Source organism: Schistocerca cancellata, unplaced genomic scaffold, assembly GCF_023864275.1.
Source record: "Schistocerca cancellata isolate TAMUIC-IGC-003103 unplaced genomic scaffold, iqSchCanc2.1 HiC_scaffold_1148, whole genome shotgun sequence".
NCBI lineage: Eukaryota > Metazoa > Arthropoda > Insecta > Orthoptera > Acrididae > Schistocerca > Schistocerca cancellata.
Genome location: NW_026047147.1, coordinates 5664100 through 5687009, shown reverse-complemented (window position 1 = coordinate 5687009; position 22910 = coordinate 5664100). Strand labels below are relative to the sequence as shown.

Genomic DNA, 22910 nt, shown 5'->3' with positions numbered 1-22910 from the left:
TTTTAAACTTCATGTTTAGAAAAAACTCAAATTTTGTAGTTAATTTTCTCAAACTTTACCACAGTTTTTAATAGAGATGGAAAATTCTAGAGTTTTGCATTAAGGAGTTTGTGTTTAATGATACCACGTTGGAAAAGGAATGGGATATTTATTTTGGATGTTACATGTACCTGAGAACAGAAATTTGTGTTTTGCAGAAAATGGCCATTAAAGTTTCTGGCTGCATTTGGCATCTTTTAGAACTGTCCAGCACCATAAAGAGTTTTTTTTCCATTTTGTAAATCAGTTTTCGTCTTTTCCACATTCTTATCATTCACTCTTTCCGAATTTATCACTTCCAAAAACGATTTACGTGCTTTCACTACACGCTCTCTGTTTATCGCATACAAAGCTTTGATGCAGTTCACTTTGCCCTTGATTCCCATTTTCTTTAAAATATATATCCGGCTTTGCACACCATCATTAAATATGTAACTGCATCATAAACACCAACAGCAAGTGCATCTCTTCCACACAAAAATTGGTTTTTGGCAATATTTTCCATGCACATTCATTAAAGCTTTCATTGGGGTTTGAGTGCCGCCATCAAGACATATCTTCTGTGTCAATAGTCCTTTGCTAGACGTATGACCATCTCTGGCGCAAATATAAACATTCGAATTCTACACAGCGACATACACGTATGTATGACAGCAGACGTCTGTGGTCTAGCGCTTCATCTTGGTACACGTAGGACCAAATAGCGTGCCTTAAAATCACTGAAATATATACACTCCTGGAAATTGAAATAAGAACACCGTGAATTCATTGTCCCAGGAAGGGGAAACTTTATTGACACATTCCTGGGGTCAGATACATCACATGATCACACTGACAGAACCACAGGCACATAGACACAGGCAACAGAGCATGCACAATGTCGGCACTAGTACAGTGTATATCCACCTTTCGCAGCAATGCAGGCTGCTATTCTCCCATGGAGACGATCGTAGAGATGCTGGATGTAGTCCTGTGGAACGGCTTGCCATGCCATTTCCACCTGGCGCCTCAGTTGGACCACCGTTCGTGCTGGACGTGCAGACCGCGTGAGACGACGCTTCATCCAGTCCCAAACATGCTCAATGGGGGACAGATCCGGAGATCTTGCTGGCCAGGGTAGTTGACTTACACCTTCTAGAGCACGTTGGATGGCACGGGATACATGCGGACGTGCATTGTCCTGTTGGAACAGCAAGTTCCCTTGCCGGTCTAGGAATGGTAGAACGATGGGTTCGATGACGGTTTGGATGTACCATGCACTATTCAGTGTCCCCTCGACGATCACCAGTGGTGTACGGCCAGTGTAGGAGATCGCTCCCCACACCATGATGCCGGGTGGTGGCCCTGTGTGCCTCGGTCATATGCAGTCCTGATTGTGGCGCTCACCTGCACGGCGCCAAACACGCATACGACCATCATTGGCACCAAGGCAGAAGCGACTCTCATCGCTGAAGACGACACGTCTCCATTCGTCCCTCCATTCACGCCTGTCGCGACACCACTGGAGGCGGGCTGCACGATGTTGCGGCGTGAGCGGAAGACGGCCTAACGGTGTGCGGGACCGTAGCCCAGCTTCATGGAGACGGTTGCGAATGGTCCTCGCCGATACCCCAGGAGCAACAGTGTCTCTAATTTGCTGGGAAGTGGCGGTGCGGTCCCCTACGGCACTGCGTAGGATCCTACGGTCTTGGCGTGCATCCGTGCGTCGCTGCGGTCCGGTCCCAGGTCGACGGGCACGTGCACCTTCCGCCGACCACTGGCGACAACATTGATGTACTGTGGAGACCTCACGCCCCACGTGTTGAGCAATTCGGCGGTACGTCCACCCGGCCTCCCGCATGCCCACTATACGCCCTCGCTCAATGTCCGTCAACTGCACATACGGTTCACGTCCACGCTGTCGCGGCATGCTACCAGTGTTAAAGACTGCGATGGAGCTCCGTATGCCACGGCAAACTGGCTGACACTGACGGCGGCGGTGCACAAATGCTGCGCAGCTAGCGCCATTCGACGGCCAACACCGCGGTTCCTGGTGTGTCCGCTGTGCCGTGCGTGTGATCATTGCTTGTACAGCCCTCTCGCAGTGTCCGGAGCAAGTATGGTGGGTCTGACACACCGGTGTCAATGTGTTCTTTTTTCCATTTCCAGGAGTGTATGTTTTATACATCAAACTATTCAGAAAGATGTACCCTACAAAACAGATATATTTTCGAAAAGTCGATTTTTTTTAAATTTTTGACATCCTGCCGCTTAGGAGACAGGAATCGGACTATAGGGGGAAGAAATTGGAGACAGGTATCTAAAAATCTCTTTGGGCTCTTTCGTCGCTGTTGTCTGTCAGAATGATGCGAAAATAAACACAGAACACGAAGAAATGGGATATAAATCAAGAAGGGGATCAATTATGCCAGTGATATGATGTTGTGCAAGGTTGTTGGTTTGTGGGACGTCGCTTCCGAACATTATTGATGGCCCAAAACAACACAGGGACCGCAACGCTCTCGTGACGTGATAGCACATGGGGAATGGCTCCTGTTACGCCCTGGGGCCACGATTACGACAGTCTAAGTCGTCTACCGCCCCAGGCAACGCGTCGCCCCCTGGGTGAACGGCAGACAGCCTGGCGGCTGCACCGGGGGTCACCACTGGGTGAGGCGAATGCCGCGCCGAAAACTGGGGTCGACCTGCATGTCTGTGTACTGCGAGAGAAACTCGACAGCGTCGAACTGCTCCTTTGCCAAGCAGACTACCCTCACAAGGGGCGTCATTTCGGTCTCGCCGCTCACTACTCGCTATCAAAGACAACTGAGGCGTAAGGTATTTATGGTATAATGACAAAGTTGATCTATGAGTACTAGAAGTAGACATATAACATGTAGGGATTAATTCTTATCACTTTACTGTTCCATCAAGTCGTTAGACTTCCACGAGTCTTAGACAGAGTGCTCGTACGCCATTGCCGAGTAATAGCTGCACTGCGAGTTTTTTTCTGTATGTTGGTATTTTAATGCCTCGCAAGGAGGTGACAAAATAGCCAAATACAGTATGTCTACAAGGCATAATGTCGTTGATAAATGTTGCATAATATGAAACGAATGAGGTACGATAGAAAACAGTTACTGAATTTTCAGATGTTTAAGTGAATATCGCCCACTCATGGGGAATAGAAAGAAACGCTTGTTGCTTACTTTCACGTTCCTTGCGTGAAATTGCACGATAGATCGTCATGTGGTCGAATGAGTCATTTTAGATGCAAATTGCCAGTTAATTTATACGTCTGATAATATTCTTCTCGGGTATGCAGCCGGATCATGACGTCTTCAAGACACAATATTTCCGCGGTCCAACTGGCTGCCATCATCAGGTGAGAGCGCTGGTGCACAATCTCGCCGGAACTGACTTCCCAGCGCAAGGGGCAGCCCATATATAGGCCGCAGAAGACCCACAACGCGTGCGCGAGAAGGTGCCGTAGCTGCCCTCTAGTGCAGTAAACATGCCGCGCCGCCAGTGGTGGAAAGAGGCGAAATCGAGATATCGCTGTCAAAAATAAAACAAATTTTAAAAAATTCTATTCCGACGAATGAGACGCAGACCGTTTTTTTTAATGTCAGGTAACACCGGGTCCCAAGTCTTACTTAAAAGATAACCCTTGTCTCTATTAATAAGATTGTCAGATAAACGAATCTCTATGGATTCTTTTAAAACACAGTCCCAATAGCGAGATGCAGGGGCAACCATTTGTGTCGCATCATATTGCATTCTGTGTCCCTCGGTGAGACAGTGCTCCGCCACTGCGGATTTCTCGGGTTGAAGCAGCCGTGTGTGCCGCTGATGCTCAACACATCGGTCCTGAATGGTCCGGATCGTCTGACCAATATAAGCCTTCCCACAGTGGCAAGGGATCTTATACACACCGGGCTTCCTCAAACCAAGGTCATCCTTAACAGAGCCAAGAAACGCTCTAAGCTTGGCCGGCGGACGAAAAATACTTTTGATCTGATATCTTTTTAGAATTCTTCCTATCTTCGAGGAAATGCTCCCAGCAAAAGGCAGAAAAGCCACCGATTTGCAGGTATCTTCTGGTGGTTCAGGCGATGGTCCAAACTGTTTATCTGTATCTGTATAGCCATTCTGCTTGAACACAACCTTAAGGTGGTCCAATTCTTGTGTCAAGCTTTCTCCATCTGAAATGGCATAAGCTCTTCTCGCCAACGTTCGCAGGACCCCTGTACGCTGGAACGATGGATGACAGCTGGAAGCATGCAGGTAACGGTCCGTGTGCGTAGGCTTACGATAAACACTGTGTCCCACTGTCCCATCATCCTTTCTGTACACCAGAACATCCAGAAACGGAAGCTTTCCATCACTTTCCACCTCCATGGTAAACTTGATACTAGGATGCAGGGAATTAAAATGATCTAGGAGGCGGTCAAGAGCCTCTCTCCCATGAGGCCACACCATACACGTGTCGTCAACGTACCTCCAGAAACAGGTTGGTTTTAAGGACGCCGTCTTCAGCGCCATGTCCTCCAAATCTTCCATAAAAAGGTTGGCGACTATTGGGGACAGTGGGCTCCCCATAGCCACTCCGTCAGTCTGTTCAAAATATTTGTCATTGAATAAAAAGTACGTCGACGTCAGCACGTGGCGACAAAGCCTGGTTGTGTCCTCATCCAGTTTCTCACCAATTAATTGCAAGGATTCTTCCAGAGGAACCGGGTCGCACGACATCAAAGCTCACAAGCAAATCGCAGGGACTAAGAGACAAGGACTTCAATCTCTGAATAAACACCATAGAATTGGGAATGTGATGTTCGCATTTACCGACGTGAGGGCCAAGAACAGATGCTAAATACTTGGCTAGATTGTAGGTAGGAGCACCCAAGTTACTCACTTTCTTATGAATCTTGGGTAGGCTGTATAGTCTCGGTGGCACGGCAGCACCAGGACGAAGTTTTTTGAGAAGAAGAGTTCTTTACCTGACGACGTTCTCAAAAACTTCGTCCTGGTGCTGCCGTACCACAATTTATACGTCTATTTGTACTCTAAACATCACCATAAAATTACTATTCTTTTTTCCCAAAATGGTAACAAGAAACACAGATTGACTTATCAGTTCCCACCCATACCTTTTTACACATTACAAACATAGAAAGTCTTCTACAGAGTAGAAGGAGTTCTCAAGCAGAAACTTTTTCAATTTATTTCCAAATTTTACCATACTGTCTGTTAGACATTTTATATCACAGGGTAAGTGGTCAAAAGTTTTTGTTCAAACCTTAATGGTAACCTAAAGAAAACCGTAATGTTCAGTAATGAATGTAATTTTGTCTTCTATTATTGTAATCATGTACCTCATGGTTCCTTTTGAACTGTAGTAGATTGTTTACAACAAGCTTCATGAGGGAATAACTATACTGTGAAACGGTAGTCAGTAGGCCCAACTCCTTAATCAGATGGCTACAAGACGATCGCGCGTTAGCGCCACATATTATTGTTACAACTCGTTTTTGGGAAATGAAGACCTTCTTTCTTAAAGATGAATTACCCCAGAACATTATACCATATGACATTGCTGAATAAAAAGAAGCAAAATATGTCAACTTACTGATTTATCTCTTTTCAAAATTTGCTATGATACTGAGTGCAAATGTAGCGAAGCTAAGTTTTTTTAGGAGTTCCCAAATTTATGTTTTTCCAATTAAAATTCTCATCAATATGGACACCGAAGAATTTGAAAATTTTCCACCTTATGTATTACTTCACCACCATGTGTTACACTTATCACTGATGCAGTACCCCCAGAAGTGCAGAACTGTATATAATGTGTCTTTGTGAAATTCAGGGTGAGACAATTTGCAGAAACCAAAAAATGATACTTTTGAGAACTTTGTTTACCATATCTTCCAGTTCAGTATTAATACTGAGAGTGATAACAATACTGTTGTCATCTGCAAAAAGAACTAATTCTGCTTGCTGTACATTAGATGGTAGATCATTAACATATATGAAAAACAGTAGTAGACCTACGATCGAGCCTTGGGGAACCCCATATGTGATTTCCACCCAGTCAGAATTATGTCCCTGAATTCTGTTGGTTGAATTACTACTAAATACAGCTTTTTGAAACCTTTTGGTTAGATGTGATAAGATGCATTGCTTGACAACACCATCAACCCTACAAAATTTATCTAGCAGTATATTATTATTTACACCATCAAATGCCTCGGATAGGTCAGAGAAAATACCCACCGGTGCTGTTTTGTTATTTAATGCTTGTACTATCTGGTGTGTGAACATTTAAATGGCATTCTCAGTAGAGCACCCCTTCTGAAAGGCCAACTGTGATTTGGTGACAATATTATTGTTGCCAAGGTGTGATAATCTTCTACAATACATCACCTTCTCAAAAATGTCGGTAAATTATATAAACAGTGAAACAGGTCGGTAGTTGCTGATGTCTCTCTTATCTGTGAAATAAAAGGTGTCACATTCAAATTCAAAACTGAACGCTATTCAGTCTGTGAATCCAAAGAAGAGTGAAGATACCGATTGAAACAAGTTTACTGTTACAAGTCACTGGTGTAGAATTAATAATGCGATGTGTGACAGATAAAATTGAAGCATACCGAAAAAGTGGTGAGATGTCATTCTGGCTTCTTACACAAACACACCATCAGCTGCAGTGTAACTGATCAGGGTTTCAAATCTCCATAACAGGCAGACCGGACACCACAGCACGTTTATATAACGCCCGTGAACAGTGTCAGATGTTGTGTGATACTTGTGAAGGATACAGAGACACTTTCTACGCATGTGTTATCTGCAACTGACATAATTTGGAAGCTGCTCCACTTTTGATCTCCAGTTGCGTGGCTGGTTTAATTGTGCAGCAATAAGATTTTGGGGCATTTAGATGTTACAATGTAGCAGTGTTGAGTTGCACATGACCACGAGGGCAGGCATTATCGTTGTCAAGGTTACAGTCTAACACGTCTGGTCAGGACAAGGGAAGAATGCCATATTGCATACCAGGCTCACAGTGACCCCTTTGCAACTGTACCTACCATCTGAGACCAAATAACGGTCTTTTATCACCAATGTGTTATCCTGCACCATGGTTCAGGGATTCATTTATTGCTTCATTTATTTATTTATGTCATTTTCGCTATACCCTCTTGGGTGGAACAGCGATCATTGCAATTTATAAATAACAGACTCATTAGCCAGAACATTATGATCACCTGCCTATCATCGATTAAACATGTACGGGCAATAGCAGCATCACTTTATGAGGAATGACTGCTAGTCAGACGCATGCACAGTCGATGTAGGATCAGCAAATGTGCTGTCCATCTGTAGATGCGGAAGGTATGCTATATGTCTCAGTTTGAAGGAGGGAATTTTATGATGACCTGAACGCTCATCACGATCATTTCGGAATGCACGATTTGTTGAGTGTTCGAGGACCACTGTAGTGAGTGCCTTCGACATGTGGCGAAACCAAGGTGAAACTATGTCCAGACGTCATGGGGTTGGGTGGCCATTCCTCATTACATTCTCGAATGTTGTAGGCTGGGCACACTGGTAGAACGCGACAGACAGTGCAGGCTACAAGTGTGTCTGAACACACAGTACCCTCAAGACTCCTAACAGTGTTCCGCTGCAGCTGACAACCCATACATTTGTCAATGTTAACACCATGACATCAGCAACTATGACTGAAATGGGCACATTAGCAGCTCCTGGGAACCTATGCTGTGGGACAGAGAGAAATTGGCGCTGGTTCCTTTGTGCTCTAGGGAAATTCACCTTGACATTCATAGGTCCAGTAGAGATTGTTCAAGGCACCATGATGGCCAACAAATAATATACTCTTGTTTCAGACCACATACTCCTCTTCATGAGGATCATGTTTCACAATGGCAGTGGCGTTTTTCAACAAGGTAATGCACCATACCACAAGGAATGGAAGTGATGAAGTATTTCGAGGAACAGAGTGGCGAGTTTCAATTAATGTGCTCGCCCTACAACTCACCAGATGGGAATCTGATTGAACACATCTGGAATGTGCCTCGACGTGGCATAAGAGCTCATTCCCCCCGTGAGGAATTATTGGGAATTAGGTGCCTTGTGTGGGCAGTGTGGTGCCAGTTCCCTTCCAGACCATGATGCGTCACTACTGCTATCCATTGCAAAGGTGGACATATCAAGTATTACGTAGGTGATTATAATGTTCTGGCTGATGAGTGTTTATGTTTTAGTCCTTAGTAACTGTTTTCATTTAGCCTACTGGTTACTGGTTTTGGTACACAATACCACCTCAGGACATCCTCTGCCATGCTCTCGGGAAACTACTAGGTACCTCAAATATGTCAAGCTTGTTTTTCTTCTATTTCTTTCTTATTTTGAACATTATAATATGGTATGTCTGAAATAAAAGATTTTCTCTGTCCTTTTTCTGTCTACCAGTATGCTCCAACATTTATATGGATATCGATGTGGTGCTCTACATAGAGGCATTCGTTATTTCAAATCATCTTGCCTAATTTTACTATTTCATTTTACATATTGCTATTAACACTACAATGAGAACTGATACTGTAATTGTAGTAATAAACAATATAACTCTTACAACTATTGAAAGCCCCTATTAATACTACATCACCATGAATTTTCTCTAGAAGCTACAACTACTACTGTTACTACTATGTTACTACTGACAGTTGTTACTAATATTAATGATGATGGATGATGATGTTTGGTTTGTGGGGCGCTCAACTGCGTGGTTATCAGCGCCCTTACAATTACCCAATCTTTGCTCAGTCCAATTTCGCCACTTTCCTGGATGATGATGAAATGATGAGGACAACACAAACACCCAGTCATCTCGAGGCAGGTGAAAATCCCTGACCCCGCCGGGACTAATATTAACACTAATAGAAATGCTTATACTGCAGTCACAAAAGATAACGTTATATCTTACTGCCTTGAATAGCTTTGCTCTTTCCATATACAGTAGTCTAAGGTGGACGCACACACACACGCAATTTATTAGAAGGTGGGGTCAAATAAAAGCACCAGAGATTAGAGTTCTATAGTACAAAGCAATACAACAGAGGAAAGTAAATACAGCACTAAGATGACTATAGTAGCTGTTGAAAATGACCACCATTCATCTCTTGATGCTTTTGGGCCCTGGTCGGTAGGTTGCTGAAGACGGATCGAAGGTTGGATGCTTGAACTGCTGCAGTCTCATCTGGAGTGTTCTGCTGCAGTTCTTGATAACTGTGAGGGTTGTTGTGATTGACTCTGCTCTTGAGGGCTCTCGTGCAGTGTAATAACACACTGACAGATCAGGTGACAAAGATGGCCAGTTAGGGCCCCAACTAGGCTGCCCTCTGTTAACAACTGTGAATCATGAAATTGTGTATCTGTCTCAAAGGTTCGGCTTGCTGTATGACCAGTTGCTCCATCTTCTTGGAAGTAAATGAACGCGTTTCCCTCCTCCATTAATGCTGCCACAAATAGCTCCAAAATGTTGGCAATGTGATGGGCCAAAGTCAGCAGCTGATTGAAGAATGTGAAACCAGTAATGCTGTGTACAGACATTGCACACCAAAATCCAACCTTATGATCGTGCAAAGGTGTTTCGTGGAAGTTCTGCTGACTCTCTGCTACCCAGGACCTGTGATTGTGTTACTTGATGTAACAACTCAGCTGAAATTAGTCTCCATCAGACATAAAGAAAAGATACATGTCCAAGCCATTCATCGTTATCCCAGTGAATGGACATTCACAAATGTGGAGGTGCTTAGGAACATCTGCTGGTTTTAATGCATGACCAACAGACATGCGGTAGGGATATACAGGGTGGTCCATTGATAGTGACCAGGCCAAATATCTCACGAAATAAGCATCAAACGAAAACACTACAGAGAGAGATACTCGTCTAACTTGAACTGGGGAATCCAGATGGCGCTATGGTTGGCCCGTTAGATGGCACTGCCATAGGTCAAACGGATATCAACTGCGTATTTTTAAATAGTAACCCACATTTTTTATGACATATTAGTGTAGTACGTAAAGAAATATCAATGTTTTAGGTGGACCACTTTTTTCGTTTTGTGATAGATGGCGCTGTAATAGTCACAAACGTACAAGTACGTGGTGTCACGTAACATTCCGCCAGTGCGGACGGTATTTGCTTCGTCACGCATTACCCATGTTAAAATGGACCGTTTACGAATTGCGGAAATGGTCGATATCTTGTTGACATATGGCTATTGTGATCAAAATGCCAAACGGCGTGTGCTATGAATGCTGCTCGGTGTCCTGGACGAAATTATCCAAGTGTCCGGACCGTTCGCCGGATAGTTAGCATACGTTATTTAAGGAAAGTGTTCAGCCACATGTGAAACGTCAACCACGACCTGCAAGAAATGATGATGCCCAAGTAGATGTTTTAGCTGCTGTCGCGGCTTATCGGCAAATCAGTAGCAGGCCAATTGCGCGGGAATCGGGAATCTCAAAAACGTCGGTGTTGAGAATGCTACATCAACATCGATTGCACCCGTTCCATATTTCTGTCCACCAGGAATTGCATGGCGACAACTTTGAACGTCGTGTATAGTTCTGACATTGGGCACAAGAGAAATTACGGGATGATACTACAAGATGTTTCACTGCATGACAGAATGGCGATGTACTTCCAACATTATGAATGTCCGGCACATAGCTCGCGTACGGTTGAAGCGGTATTGAATAGCATATTTCATGACAGGTGGATTGTTCGTCGAAGCACCATACCATGGCCCGCACGTTCACCGGATCTGACGTCCCCGGATTTCCTTGTGGGGAAAGTTGACGGATGTTTGCCATCTTGATCCACCGACAACGCCTGACAACATGCGTCAGCGCATTGTCAATGCATATGCAAACATTAAGGAAGGCGAACTACTCGCTGTTGAGAGGAATGTCGTTACACGTATTGTCAAATGCATTGAGGTTGACGGAAATCATTTTGAGTATTTATTGCATTAATGTGGTATTTACAGGTAATCATGCTGTAACAGCATATGTTTTCAGAAATGATAAGTTCACAAACGTATATGTATCGCATTGGAGCAACCGCAATAAAATGTTTAAACGTACTTACTTTCTGTATTTTAATTTAAAATACTACCTGTTGTGAACTGTTCGTCTAAAATTGTGAGCCATATGTCTGTGACCATTACAGCGCCATCTATTACAAAGCGAGAAAAGAGGCCTAACTAAAACCTTCATATTGCTTTACGTACTACACGAATATGTAATAAAAAATGGGGGTTCCTATTTTAAAAACCGCAGTTGATATCCGTTTGACCTATGGCAGAGCCATCTAGCGGACCAACCATTGCGCCATCTGGTTTCCCCCTTCAAGCTAGACAAGTTTTTTCATTTGACGCTTATTTTGTGAGATATTTGGCCCAGTCAGTCAATGGACCACCCTGAATATGCAGGTCTGCATAATCAGTGTGATATCATGGTCTCTTGTGACAGGTGTTGGATTGATTTGGTAGGTCTCTGAAACATTTTCTGGCGCACTGCAGCCATGTTTTGTGGTGTGCAGGGGAGTTTAGGCATCTTTTTTTACTGATTCAAAACAGATCCTGTTTGACAGCACTTTCAGATTAAGCTTTGCATGGGACTCTTTGCTCACACTTTAACACCACCAAATTTTGCAGAAAACAACTGACCACACCGTTTCCATTACTTCGTTCTCACATAACTTTTCACAACGAACGCCTGCTGCTCCAATGAGAGTACCATCGCCCCCTTTGCTCTGCTCCACTCACACTGGCACAGCCCGCACTACAATCTGAACTGATGTGGATCACGTGGTGGATCACATGGCGTGCATGTCACAGGGTGTAGCTACATGCATATATTCAAGTGCAAACCTATCCAACCTCCCAAGCCACTTTAATTTGCTCCACCCTGTACTAACAGAAGTATCTAAGGTCTCTCTAGGTTTGCAGCCAAATTGGCCACGCTATCATGTCCGGCAATATTTTACTGCCTCGAGACAGCATTGCAACCGATCAAAGTGTATCACTTATATTTCACTCATTTTTCTAATCTTCTTAGATACACTCGTGGTCACCTCCCTTAACACTTTTGTTATTGGACCAGCCAATCGCAGTAATGTATTGTTTTGTTCACAGTCCCTAAGGCCATGAGCATGTCTTCCTCTTCGCTGCATTGGTGTCAGAGACTACTAGCAGATGGACTATGGAATTATTGAGTCATGTGTAGCTGTCATTACTAGCAACACAGAATATAATGCATAGACTACTGGCATTACAGCAATGAATCACATTTTTTACTGGCCCAGTTGAGCATCTTTAGGCACTATGGCGGCGACCTTGGTAGAGGTCGCATTCTTCCTGTTTTCTGGAGACGTGCAGCAGTGTTACTTCTGGTGTCATGGTGTGTGGAACCACTGGGTATGACGTCAGCTCAAGACTCATACTGACTGAGGACACTGTCAGCACAATGGTACGCCACTGACATCCCGTGTCCCTATTTGCTGCCTCTCTTGCAACAGTGTTGTGACATCAACAATCAACAGGAAAATGCTGACCCACACATGGGATGTATCTGCATGAATTGTCTGCATGACGTTGAAATACCCCCATGTCCCGAAAGACATCCAGATCTAACAAGTAGGATCATGTCAGGTGTCAATCCATTGCAGTCGTAGTAACCGTGATATCAAGGACGAATTGCAATGGTTATGGGCCACTTTGCCTCAAGAGAGGGTATAATGACTTTAGGATGTTCTTCCCAACAGAACCAGTGCACGTGTCCAGGTAAGTGTGGTTGCAATGCCAAATTATAAATCGGTTCATGCCACTAAGTTCTGTGTAAATTTCATTGGATTTTTCAATGACTGATATAATGTCACATACTGTCTCAACCTGTGAATTATCATTTAGTTTCGTTTGCCCTTCCAGATACTTCAGTTCTTGTTGATGTAATGTATATTCAAACATGAATTCCACATGAAGTGATGTTCATAGTCTTATGTGGAGGTTATCTTTCCAGTCTTACATGCTTCACTTTCTGCAGACTCTACCTTTCACTTTTACAGCTGGTGAAGTCCATAAATTTATGTTCATCTCATATAGCAATGCACCAGCAACCTACTTCCACATCCATTCCCTTCAAGATTAATTTGGGAGATATATAACCAACAATGAAACTAGAAACTCCATCCACTACATTAATAAATACAGACACTTTGGAAAAGAATTTTAGCTTAGGAAACAATCCCCATACTACCACACTGAATGAACATAATGCAAAGAAAGATGTTGACATCGATTAAAACAATACGTTTACTGTTAACCATTGCCATCTCTGCTTTTTAGAAACTAAAATTCGATTTTTTCACCATAACACTTCGCTAACGCCACTCTCCTCTAATTTGTTTAAAGATATGCTTATGTAGTGACAGAACTCACGACATGCCACAGACGGGGGCTGAGTGGGGACCTGTGGTCTGCACAGCTGTGACGAGGGTCCGGCCACAGCCGCTGTGCTCACTGTGTGGCTGTATATTGGGGGTTGGTCCTGCTGTGTCCAGTGGCTGGCCCACAGTGCAGAGGTAGACTGTTCCGATACATGTATTCACACAGGGACCACTGGGCAGCTATCCATCCACAGATAATGGGACCATACAGCCAAAGGCAACAGTGGGTCGACTAATCCACTAAGATAGATGACTTACCTAGTGAGACAATCAGTTTACACATTGCCTCTCATGAGTTCCTCATACTAGCAGTTTAACATACCAAGTTACAATCACTCAGAAATTAGATTGGCATAACGTTTAAATTTACTTAATTTGCTACTATGTCCATCAGATGGTGTTTGTAGGTCATATGCTACAGACTGGGCGGTAGGGGCAACATAGAGTAAATATGGTGACAGATACTTCTGAAATGACTGGGGAAGGAAATTCAGAGAAAAATGGAGCACATTATTTATCATATTACGAAGCTACTGCAGTAAAAATTTCACTTCCATTAAAACCTTTATCACAGAATTGAAACTTCGGCCAATAGATTTATTTGATTCACACTGGCCAATGAGCACTCACACGAAACAGGTGAACATTGAATAGTACCTGACTGGGAGGCTGAACGAGTCTATGAGTATGATCAGCAAAATAAGAAGACACAGTAATTTTATATATATATATATATATATATATATATATATATATATGCCTAAGGGCTGATTACAGGTTGACTCCCACTGAAATCAAGAATTTGGTTTGGTTAATGGGTTCAGTGTAATGATACTGTATTAGTATATGTCATGGATACAAGAATGATTGAGTATGATTGAAAACCATGAGAAATAGGTTACATAAGGCAATGCACCAAATATATCTCAGTAAAGATTCATGAAATCATGCTTACACATAGAAAGTAGAGAAAGTCCATTGTGCCTTCTTCAAGTTAGAAGAAGATACAGGCAAATATCTGGAGACTGCAAGATAGTCACTGAAGTGTTTGAGTGTGTATGTGTGTGTGTGTTTTTTATATTAGTGCATATAATTTAAATATAAGTGAAATGCACAGACAAAGGAACTATGCTACATATGCCAGTTGATGGAAATTTGTATATAGTGTGATAACGAGTGAAAAAGTTGTGGCTGGTGTCTGGACGACGTGCAATTTACAAGTGGTGCTTATGAAGCAAGTGTTGTCATGGAAAAATACAAGCATTTCCAGAGCTCTGCAAACAATGCTACATGTAGGAGCGGTGTTCAATGGCAGTAACTGTTTGGAGATACGTGTATCAAATGAGAACTATGTTACTGAAGATGTGGCTGCTTCTACTTTTGTCACTTGTAGTTGTGAATGTGTGTGTGTTGGTTAACGTTTGTGATTTCTCACGAAGAAACAGGGCGATGGATTTACGATTGACGTAAGAAGAGAGGCTTCATGTATATGCACGTAATGTGGATGGATACTTGTGTGTGAACTGGTTGTCATGGTAAGCAGATGAATAGCTACAATGCAGTAGTGTACATAGCTTGAGTCAATGAAGAAGATACTGGTTGGGTCTTGTGACATGCACGCTATTTGAGTTAAGAAGTGGATTTCCCAACGTTACTTCTAAATAATTCAGATAGAATTATATATTTAAAGTTAATGTATAAATAATAGGCATCTTGAAAACATGGCTGTGTCGATAAGCATTTTCATTCAAACATTGAATTTCGTTTAAAATTATGGAATACACTTCTGTAACAATAAAAATAAATGAGAAATGAATCATTGAGTGTAAGGATTATTATGTGAAGGATATGAATTCCAGTTTTTGAAGCAGCTCAGTAAGTGGTGCATAAATATTCAGATACATCTAAAAATAAAAGTAATTTATGATAATTACTAGCACTAGCATTGTAGTGAGTATTTATAATGTGATATGTTCATAAAAAAGAACAGAAGTACCTAAAGATCTCTTTCATTTTGACGTGGTTGGGGATGGACCAATAACTGGAACAGGTCAGAAAAGGAAAACACTAAGTTCTACCAGAAGAAAACACTGCAGGACTAATATTTACAAAAACCACAGGGAAAATTAAGCAAAGACTGGTCAGTAGATATTTGACAGACCCTCCTCTAAGAGCCAAGTACGGAGTTTTCACACAAAAAAGCGCCTTCCTTTGTGTGTTGCACAAGGGAGTGCACTGAAGTATGGCAATGTCATGGGAAAGAACAGACTAGAATCAGGAAGGAAATGTGAAGGAAGACAGAGCATTATGTGGAGCTGCCTGAAGCGGCAGAGCTGTGGTGAAACCCGGTCGCCTTTCTTGTGAGGTGGTCATGTGGTGTTTAAGAATTATGTTTTTATATCATCTTCTTCAAGGGAGATGTTCCAAATATGCTACGATTGAGAATGACAACATATTCCTTAGAGATTAGTAAACTTCCAAAAAGTTTTTCTAATTCCCCTCGAATAGTTCTTTAGAGTTAATGAATTCTGTTACAGAAATTGTCAGCGAATCCCACATATATACCTAGAAAGTAAAAGGGAGATACACAACACACAAAACTGTTGTACTGATATGGGTGTAGCGACTAATGTGACTGACCACTACAACGAAGATTTCAGGTTTTACAGAATGGAAACATCACGAATGGGGAATTTAAAATACCTTGAACTGTGCTGCAGCATTCTAAGATACACTATGTGATCAAAAGTATCCAAACACCTGGCTGATATTGAATTACAAGTTTGTGGCGCCCTCTATAGGTAATGCTAGAATACAATATGGTGTCGGCCGACCATTAGCCTTGATGACAGCTCCTACTCTCACAGGCATACGTTGAATCAGGTGCTGGAAGGTTTCTTGGGGAATGCCAGCCCATACTTCATGGAGTGGAGCACTGAGGAGAGGTATCTTTGTCAGTCGGCAAGGCCTGGCACGATGTTGGTGTTCCAAGACATCACGAGAAGTTCTTTAGGATTCAGGTCAGCACTCTGTGCAGGCCAGTCCATTACAGGAATATTACTGAGGTGTAACCACTCCGCCCCAAGCCATGCATTCAGAACAGGTGTTTGATCGGGTTGAAAGATGCAATCACCACCCACGAATTGCTCTTCATCATAACTGCCTCCGAAGTTTACTGTTGGCACTAAACACACTGGCAGATGACGTTCACTAAGCATTCGTCACACCCACTCCCTGCCATCGGATGGCAACATTGTGTACCGTGATTCGTCACTCCACACAACGTTTTTCCACGGTTCTGTCGTACAATGCGAGACATTGTTTGCATTTACTGGTATGATGTGTGGCCTATTAGCAGCCACACGACCATGAAATCCGAGTTCTGTCACCTCCCGCCTAACTGCCATACTACTTGCAGTGGATCGTGATGCAGTTTGGAATTCCTATGTGATCATATGGATAGATGTCTGCCTATCACACATTAAGACCCTCTTCAACTGTCTGCGGTCTCTGTCGGTCAACAGATGAGGTCGGCCTATATGCTTCGGTGCTGTACGTGTCCCGTCACGTTCCCACTTCACTATCACATCGGAGACAGTGACCTAGGGATGTGCAGGAGTATGGAAATCTCGCGTACACATGTATGACACAAGTGACACCCAATCACCTGACCACGTTCGAAGTCCATGAGTTCCGCGAAGCGCCCCATTGTGCTCTCTCACGATGTCTAATGACTACTGAGGTCACTGATATGGAGTACCTGGCAGAGGGTGGTAGCGCAGTGCACCTCATATGAAAAGCGTATGTTTTATGGGGAGTCCGGATACTTTTCACCACATAGTGTAGATGTTTCCCTGGTACTGGTAAGGAGCGACAGACTTGCTCCGCTTCTTCACCTTCACTTTACACAGTATAACGCCATTTATAGGTATCTCATTCCCAGAAGCAGGGGAGATAACAAACGAGAACCGAGGGTACTTTGAAGGAAGAGGTTTAAGGTAGCATGTACAGCACAGAGAACAGAGCGGGCTTTCCCTAGCTGCCAACAGCACATGTCACTGTGGTGTCTGTCTGTGATCTGAGCAGTCCATCATTGTATCCATCACTAGAACGGAACCTGCAGTGGTCACACCTAATTTTCCTTTTTCTTCAAACATTTCAGGAGCTAACGTAAATAACAGCTTGTTGTACACATGCAATTCAATAGAAATGTTGACTGCAAATAAGACCTAAATAATCCATGTAGCTATGGAAATCTTGGCTATTGCATGATTCTCTTCCTGCTAACTTATCTGCCAACAAAAGATTTGATGAAAATGTTATTAGAATTCAACGAAAGCATTGTGAGCCATCAGAAAGTGCTATTTCTATTTCCAGTGTCTGTGTTTATGGCTCTACTGTAAAATGGCCTTCAGACATCATTGCATGTTTGAAGAAACAAGTACTGCTTGAGCTACAGCTGCGTGAAGAACAAGAAACGTATTCACAATCGTGAATACGATGAGACTCCAACTGTACAGTTTACTGGTGATGTCAAAAGCTTGATGTCAGACCTGGACTGGAATCTGAATTTCCCAATGTGCAAGTATGATCGCCGAACAACTTCGTCTATGCGAGGATGCTTCAATGACCGACCTAAAACTCCACATATCAACGTGAGTTTCCATGTCTTGCTGTAGAACAATCACTGTAACTCACACAGGAAGAAACTCACTTATTGTTGTCACGACCTTTGCCTGGGCATATGAATACTACTTACAGTGCCTGTGTTTAAAAACCTCCTATGGCATGTCCTTCAGACAAGGATGCATGTCTGAAGCAACAGACCCTGCTGCAGATCACACCTGTATTTAACATAAGAAATGTGTTTGCAGTTTAAAATACGATGAGATTCTCACTCTACAATTTACTCATGACATTAGAAGATTTGTGCCAGACTGGGACCCGAACCTGGATTTCCCATTTTATGCGAGCAGTGGCCTTAACAACTTCCTGGATCCAGGTTAGAGTGTCAGTATGGTAGAAATTTTACTATTTTGCCAACATATAGGGTAAATCACCTAATGCTTCCTCCAGAAATATTGCGGGTATTGAAAGTGCTATTCATCTGCTGTTTTCATACAGTGGATTGGTAGTCTGGAGCTCGTATTGTTAGTCAATCCATAGATTGTACTAATACCTAGGAGGTGTATTTGTTGTGACAAGATACACTTTTCTAAATAGACCTACTCCTATTGACATTAACAAACGAAGAGTAGCGTAGTTCAGAATGTCAGTGGTGTTTGTTGCAGGATCCAAGTACGAGTCGTTTACGAGATACCGTATTTGAAATGTTCGACATCGGCACTTGTTTGTGGCATTCAACCTGCTTAGTTGCGAAGTACAATGTCTTTATGTTTGCTTACTTCGAGCATGCATGTTCCTTGAGAGCATTTAGACAAGCTATTCAGTAGTGTGTGACAATCCAATGCAGACAACGCCGGTATTTGTATGACATACATTATGTGACCAAAGGTATCTGGACACCCCCAGAAACATTCATTTTTCATATTAGTTACATTGTGCTGATACCTACTGCGAGGTAGTCCATATTGGCGCCCTCAGTGGACATTACACACCGTGATACAGCAGAATGGGGCACTCCACGGAACTGACGGACTTCGAATGTGGTCAGGTTATTGATGTCTCACTTGTCATACGTCTGTATGCGAGATTTCTACACTCCTAAACATGCGTAGGTCCGATGTGATAGCGAAGTGGAAACGTGAAGGGACACATACAGCACAAAAGCGTACAGGCCGACCTCGTCTGTTGACTGACAGAGACTGCCGACAGTTGAAGAGGGTCGTAATCTGTAATAGGCACACATCTATCCAGAACATCACGCGGGAAATCGAAACTGCGTCGGTATCCACTACAAGTGCAATGACAGTTAGACGGGAGGTGACAATACTAGGATTTCATGGTCGAGCGGGTGTTCTTAAGCCACACATCACGATGGTAAATGTCAAATGACGCCTCGCCTGGTGTAAGAAGCGTAAGCATTGGACGATTGAACAGTGGAAAAACGTTGTGTGGAGTGACTAATCATGGTACACAATGTGCCAATCGGATGGAAAGGTGTGGGTATGGCGAATGCCCTGTGAATGCTCTCTGCCCAGCATGTGTAGTGGCAACAGTAAAATTCGGAGGCGGTGGTTTTATGATATGGCCGTATTTGTCATGGAAGGTGCTTGCACCCCTTGTTGTTTTGCGTGGCACTATCACAGCACAGACCTACATTCATGTTTTAAGCGCCTTCTTGTTTCCAACTGTTCAAGAGCAGTTCGGGGATGGCGATTACATCTTTCAACATGAAAGAGCATCTTTTCATAATGCATGGGCTGTGGCCGAGTGGTTGCATGACAGTAACGTCTTTGTGAAGGGCTGGCCCGCACAGAGTCCTGACCTGAACGCTATAGAACACATCTGGGATATATTGAAACGCCAGCTTCGTGCCAGGTCTCACCGACCAACATCGATACCTCTCTTCAGTGCAGCACTCCGTGTAGAATGAGCTGCGATTCTCCAAAAAACGATCCAGCACCTGATTGAACGTATGGCTGCGAGAGTGGAAGCTGAGATCAAGGCTAAGGGTGGACCAACACCAGACTGAAGTCCAACATTACTGATGGAGGGCTTCATATTCAGCCAGGTGTCTGGATACATTTGATCACATAGTGTATACAAGAAAATGGATATCAGTAGTAGTGTATTTTACTGCGCATGCACATCTAATTAAACTTTGTGGTGGACATTGTAGGCCTGGCAGTACACACACTTATCGCTGTGTAACGTGGAATTGTGACTTGTCTCACGCTTACCTGGTGTCTGTCGGTGTCTCTGCAATCAGATGAGTCAACTCCACAACAGTTTGTGGGTCGTTAACTACAGCCTCAGTCCAGCCCTGCGTCGCCATCACACGGAGCATGTGGGCCTTTATGAAGGCGACAGCGGCCTGCTTCAGCCTGTTGGCGGAATGCCTAATCGCGATAACACCTGCAGCTGCCGCAGTCTCGACAGACAGCTGGGCGACCACCTGTTGCTCACAGTGCGCTTTCAGTACCGACAGGCCGTATACGTCGGCGGCGACCAGCAGCTGTGGGGCCATGCTGGGCAGCTGGGGCACCTGCAGGGTGTAGAGGTATGCCAGCACCTGGCGCAGCACAGGACCCTCTGTGTCCGAGAGTACGAGCTGGCTGCTGCTGCCCTCTACAGTGACGCGACGGACCATGTCCGCAAACACGGGACTCCTGGCGGCTAAGACAGCCCTGTGAGCCACGAGCCGCGTGTCCCCAGCCAGCAGAGTAACCACAGCGCCGTCCCCAGCGTCCAGCAGAGCACCCAGATCCACGGCCGTGGCCTCCTCAGTCTCCTGAACTCGTCCCACTGTGAGGGATTCTGGAACACAGTTTCCCAAGGGACAGGTGGGAGTGGCTGCCAGTGCAGAGTTAATCATTTTATCAATTTAAAGGCATTTATAAAGCTGCCATCAGGATAAAATTCACACACAACATAGATTAAAGTGTGCAGATGAAGGAAATAATACTTTTAAAAATCTATTACATCTCCTCTTAAAACTTCCCTATTTGCTTGTAATAAATGCCATGGAAGGAATACAGGCCTCCTATCATTTGTCTCTTTGTACAATTACTTGCTCAAAGTATCAAAATGGAGATCTAGCACAAAACTAAGAGCATATTTTATTCAACACACAGTCCCAATTTCTGCACTTATTTAAGGAAACAATGATATTTTATGTCTGAAATCTGTACCCCTCTGCCCTTAACCGCTAGCCCAGCATGTTTCTCTCCAGGAACTGATACAGGGGATCAACTAACTGCTGTCACAGTCTGGAATGGCTTTCTAGAAACATGATATAGAAGTGGCGGGCATAGCTTGATGGCAACTTCTCACATATTCCAATATGACAACACCCAATATTTTGTAGGGTAGTGTCATAACGGCCCCCTCCCCCCCTCCCCCAGTGGATAAAATTAAATTTTATGTGGGGTACAAACAACTGTGTCCAACTGTGTTTCGCTCACAATACTAAATTATTTCTAAAAGATCATGTTTATCATTACTATTTCACAACAATGTAATAGTTATTACATAAGTTAACATTAATTAATTTTTATTTTCAAATAATAGAAGTAATGAATGACACAATGTGGTGCATGCTACAGCTTGTCAAACGAATGTATGAACTTCATCTTCCACACATAATCGTCCTGCTGCACACAATAGTTTTCACTTTGTACCATGATGGAGAAATTGAGACATATAGATCACATATGCTTCAATATCTCATAAAAATTTGTAGCAAATGACCAGAAATTTCGTCATCACTCAGTCCATAATAGTAAATGAAAAAATATTAAACTTCAGCTCAACACTTACTATGTAGTGACAAGCGTTGGCAAGTTAAAATCTTTCGATTTCTGACACTGCAGAAGTAAGGAGTCCAGAAATCAAGTGATTCGGAAACAGTAAGTAGAGTGCACGAATTTTCACTTGATTGATTTTAAGTAAAGGTGCAGGGTGAGGGTGACACAAGTGTCAATAGAGAGAGAAGTGGGGTAGAGGAAACAAGTTTTGTAACAAGTGCATAACTTCACTGCAGACAGTTAGTTAACTTCCATTTTTGAGTAGTCTTAGACGCAATGAGAAAGGCTACATCATTACAAATCAGAAGTACCAATTGTATAATTGACACATTAGTCTGAGGTTTAATAAAACGTCTACAAAAGCTAAGTATCATTTATCTTTCATCACTTTCAAAATAAAAATGTTCGAAGGAAATATTCTTCTTAGTGGAGTTTAGTTAATTGCTAAAGATGATGACTTAGTGTGCGTGTTTGGGTGGGTAGGGGGGTGGGGTGGGGGAGGTGGAGCTCTAGCTAGTGTCTGTTTGCACTCTGGGATAATGGTCTCAGAAAGGTTGGGAGCCATTACTGTAGGGGGATATGTGAGGGCCAGTCATAGAGAATATGCCATATTTTCAACACACATTTTTTCCATCATTTGATAATTGATGACTCCCTACCAAATTGTTGCAGATGGTACTGATAACTGACCTTAGTTCTAGCTGACTATGTCGAACATAGAAGAATTGGAATTAGAAATCTGTTAAATACTCCATAGCGTAACATATAGACAAAGGGGAATTTGCCCTCAGATTCTAGAAAAACATTATACGATATTTGTCCTTAAAGGAGGAATGTCTTAAAATACGAAAATTACCGAAGTCTTAGCTTAGTTGAGAATTCCTTATCAAATAAAAGCTTCCACTGTCTTCGAACAATTGACACAG

At 43.1% G+C, this 22910-nt stretch overlaps 1 protein-coding gene across 1 annotated transcript in view; it reads right to left on the bottom strand.

The window, feature by feature from the left end:
• LOC126159821 (poly [ADP-ribose] polymerase tankyrase-1-like) overlaps positions 1 to 20992 on the bottom strand; it is a 37637-nt gene extending 16645 nt beyond the window's left edge. Inside the window, exon 1 of the mRNA XM_049916626.1 lies at positions 20419 to 20992. Coding sequence (XP_049772583.1) covers positions 20419 to 20828 — 410 coding nt within the window. The 5' untranslated portion in view covers positions 20829 to 20992. The remainder of the gene's footprint in view (positions 1 to 20418) is intronic.
• Positions 20993 to 22910: the final 1918 nt, after the last annotated feature.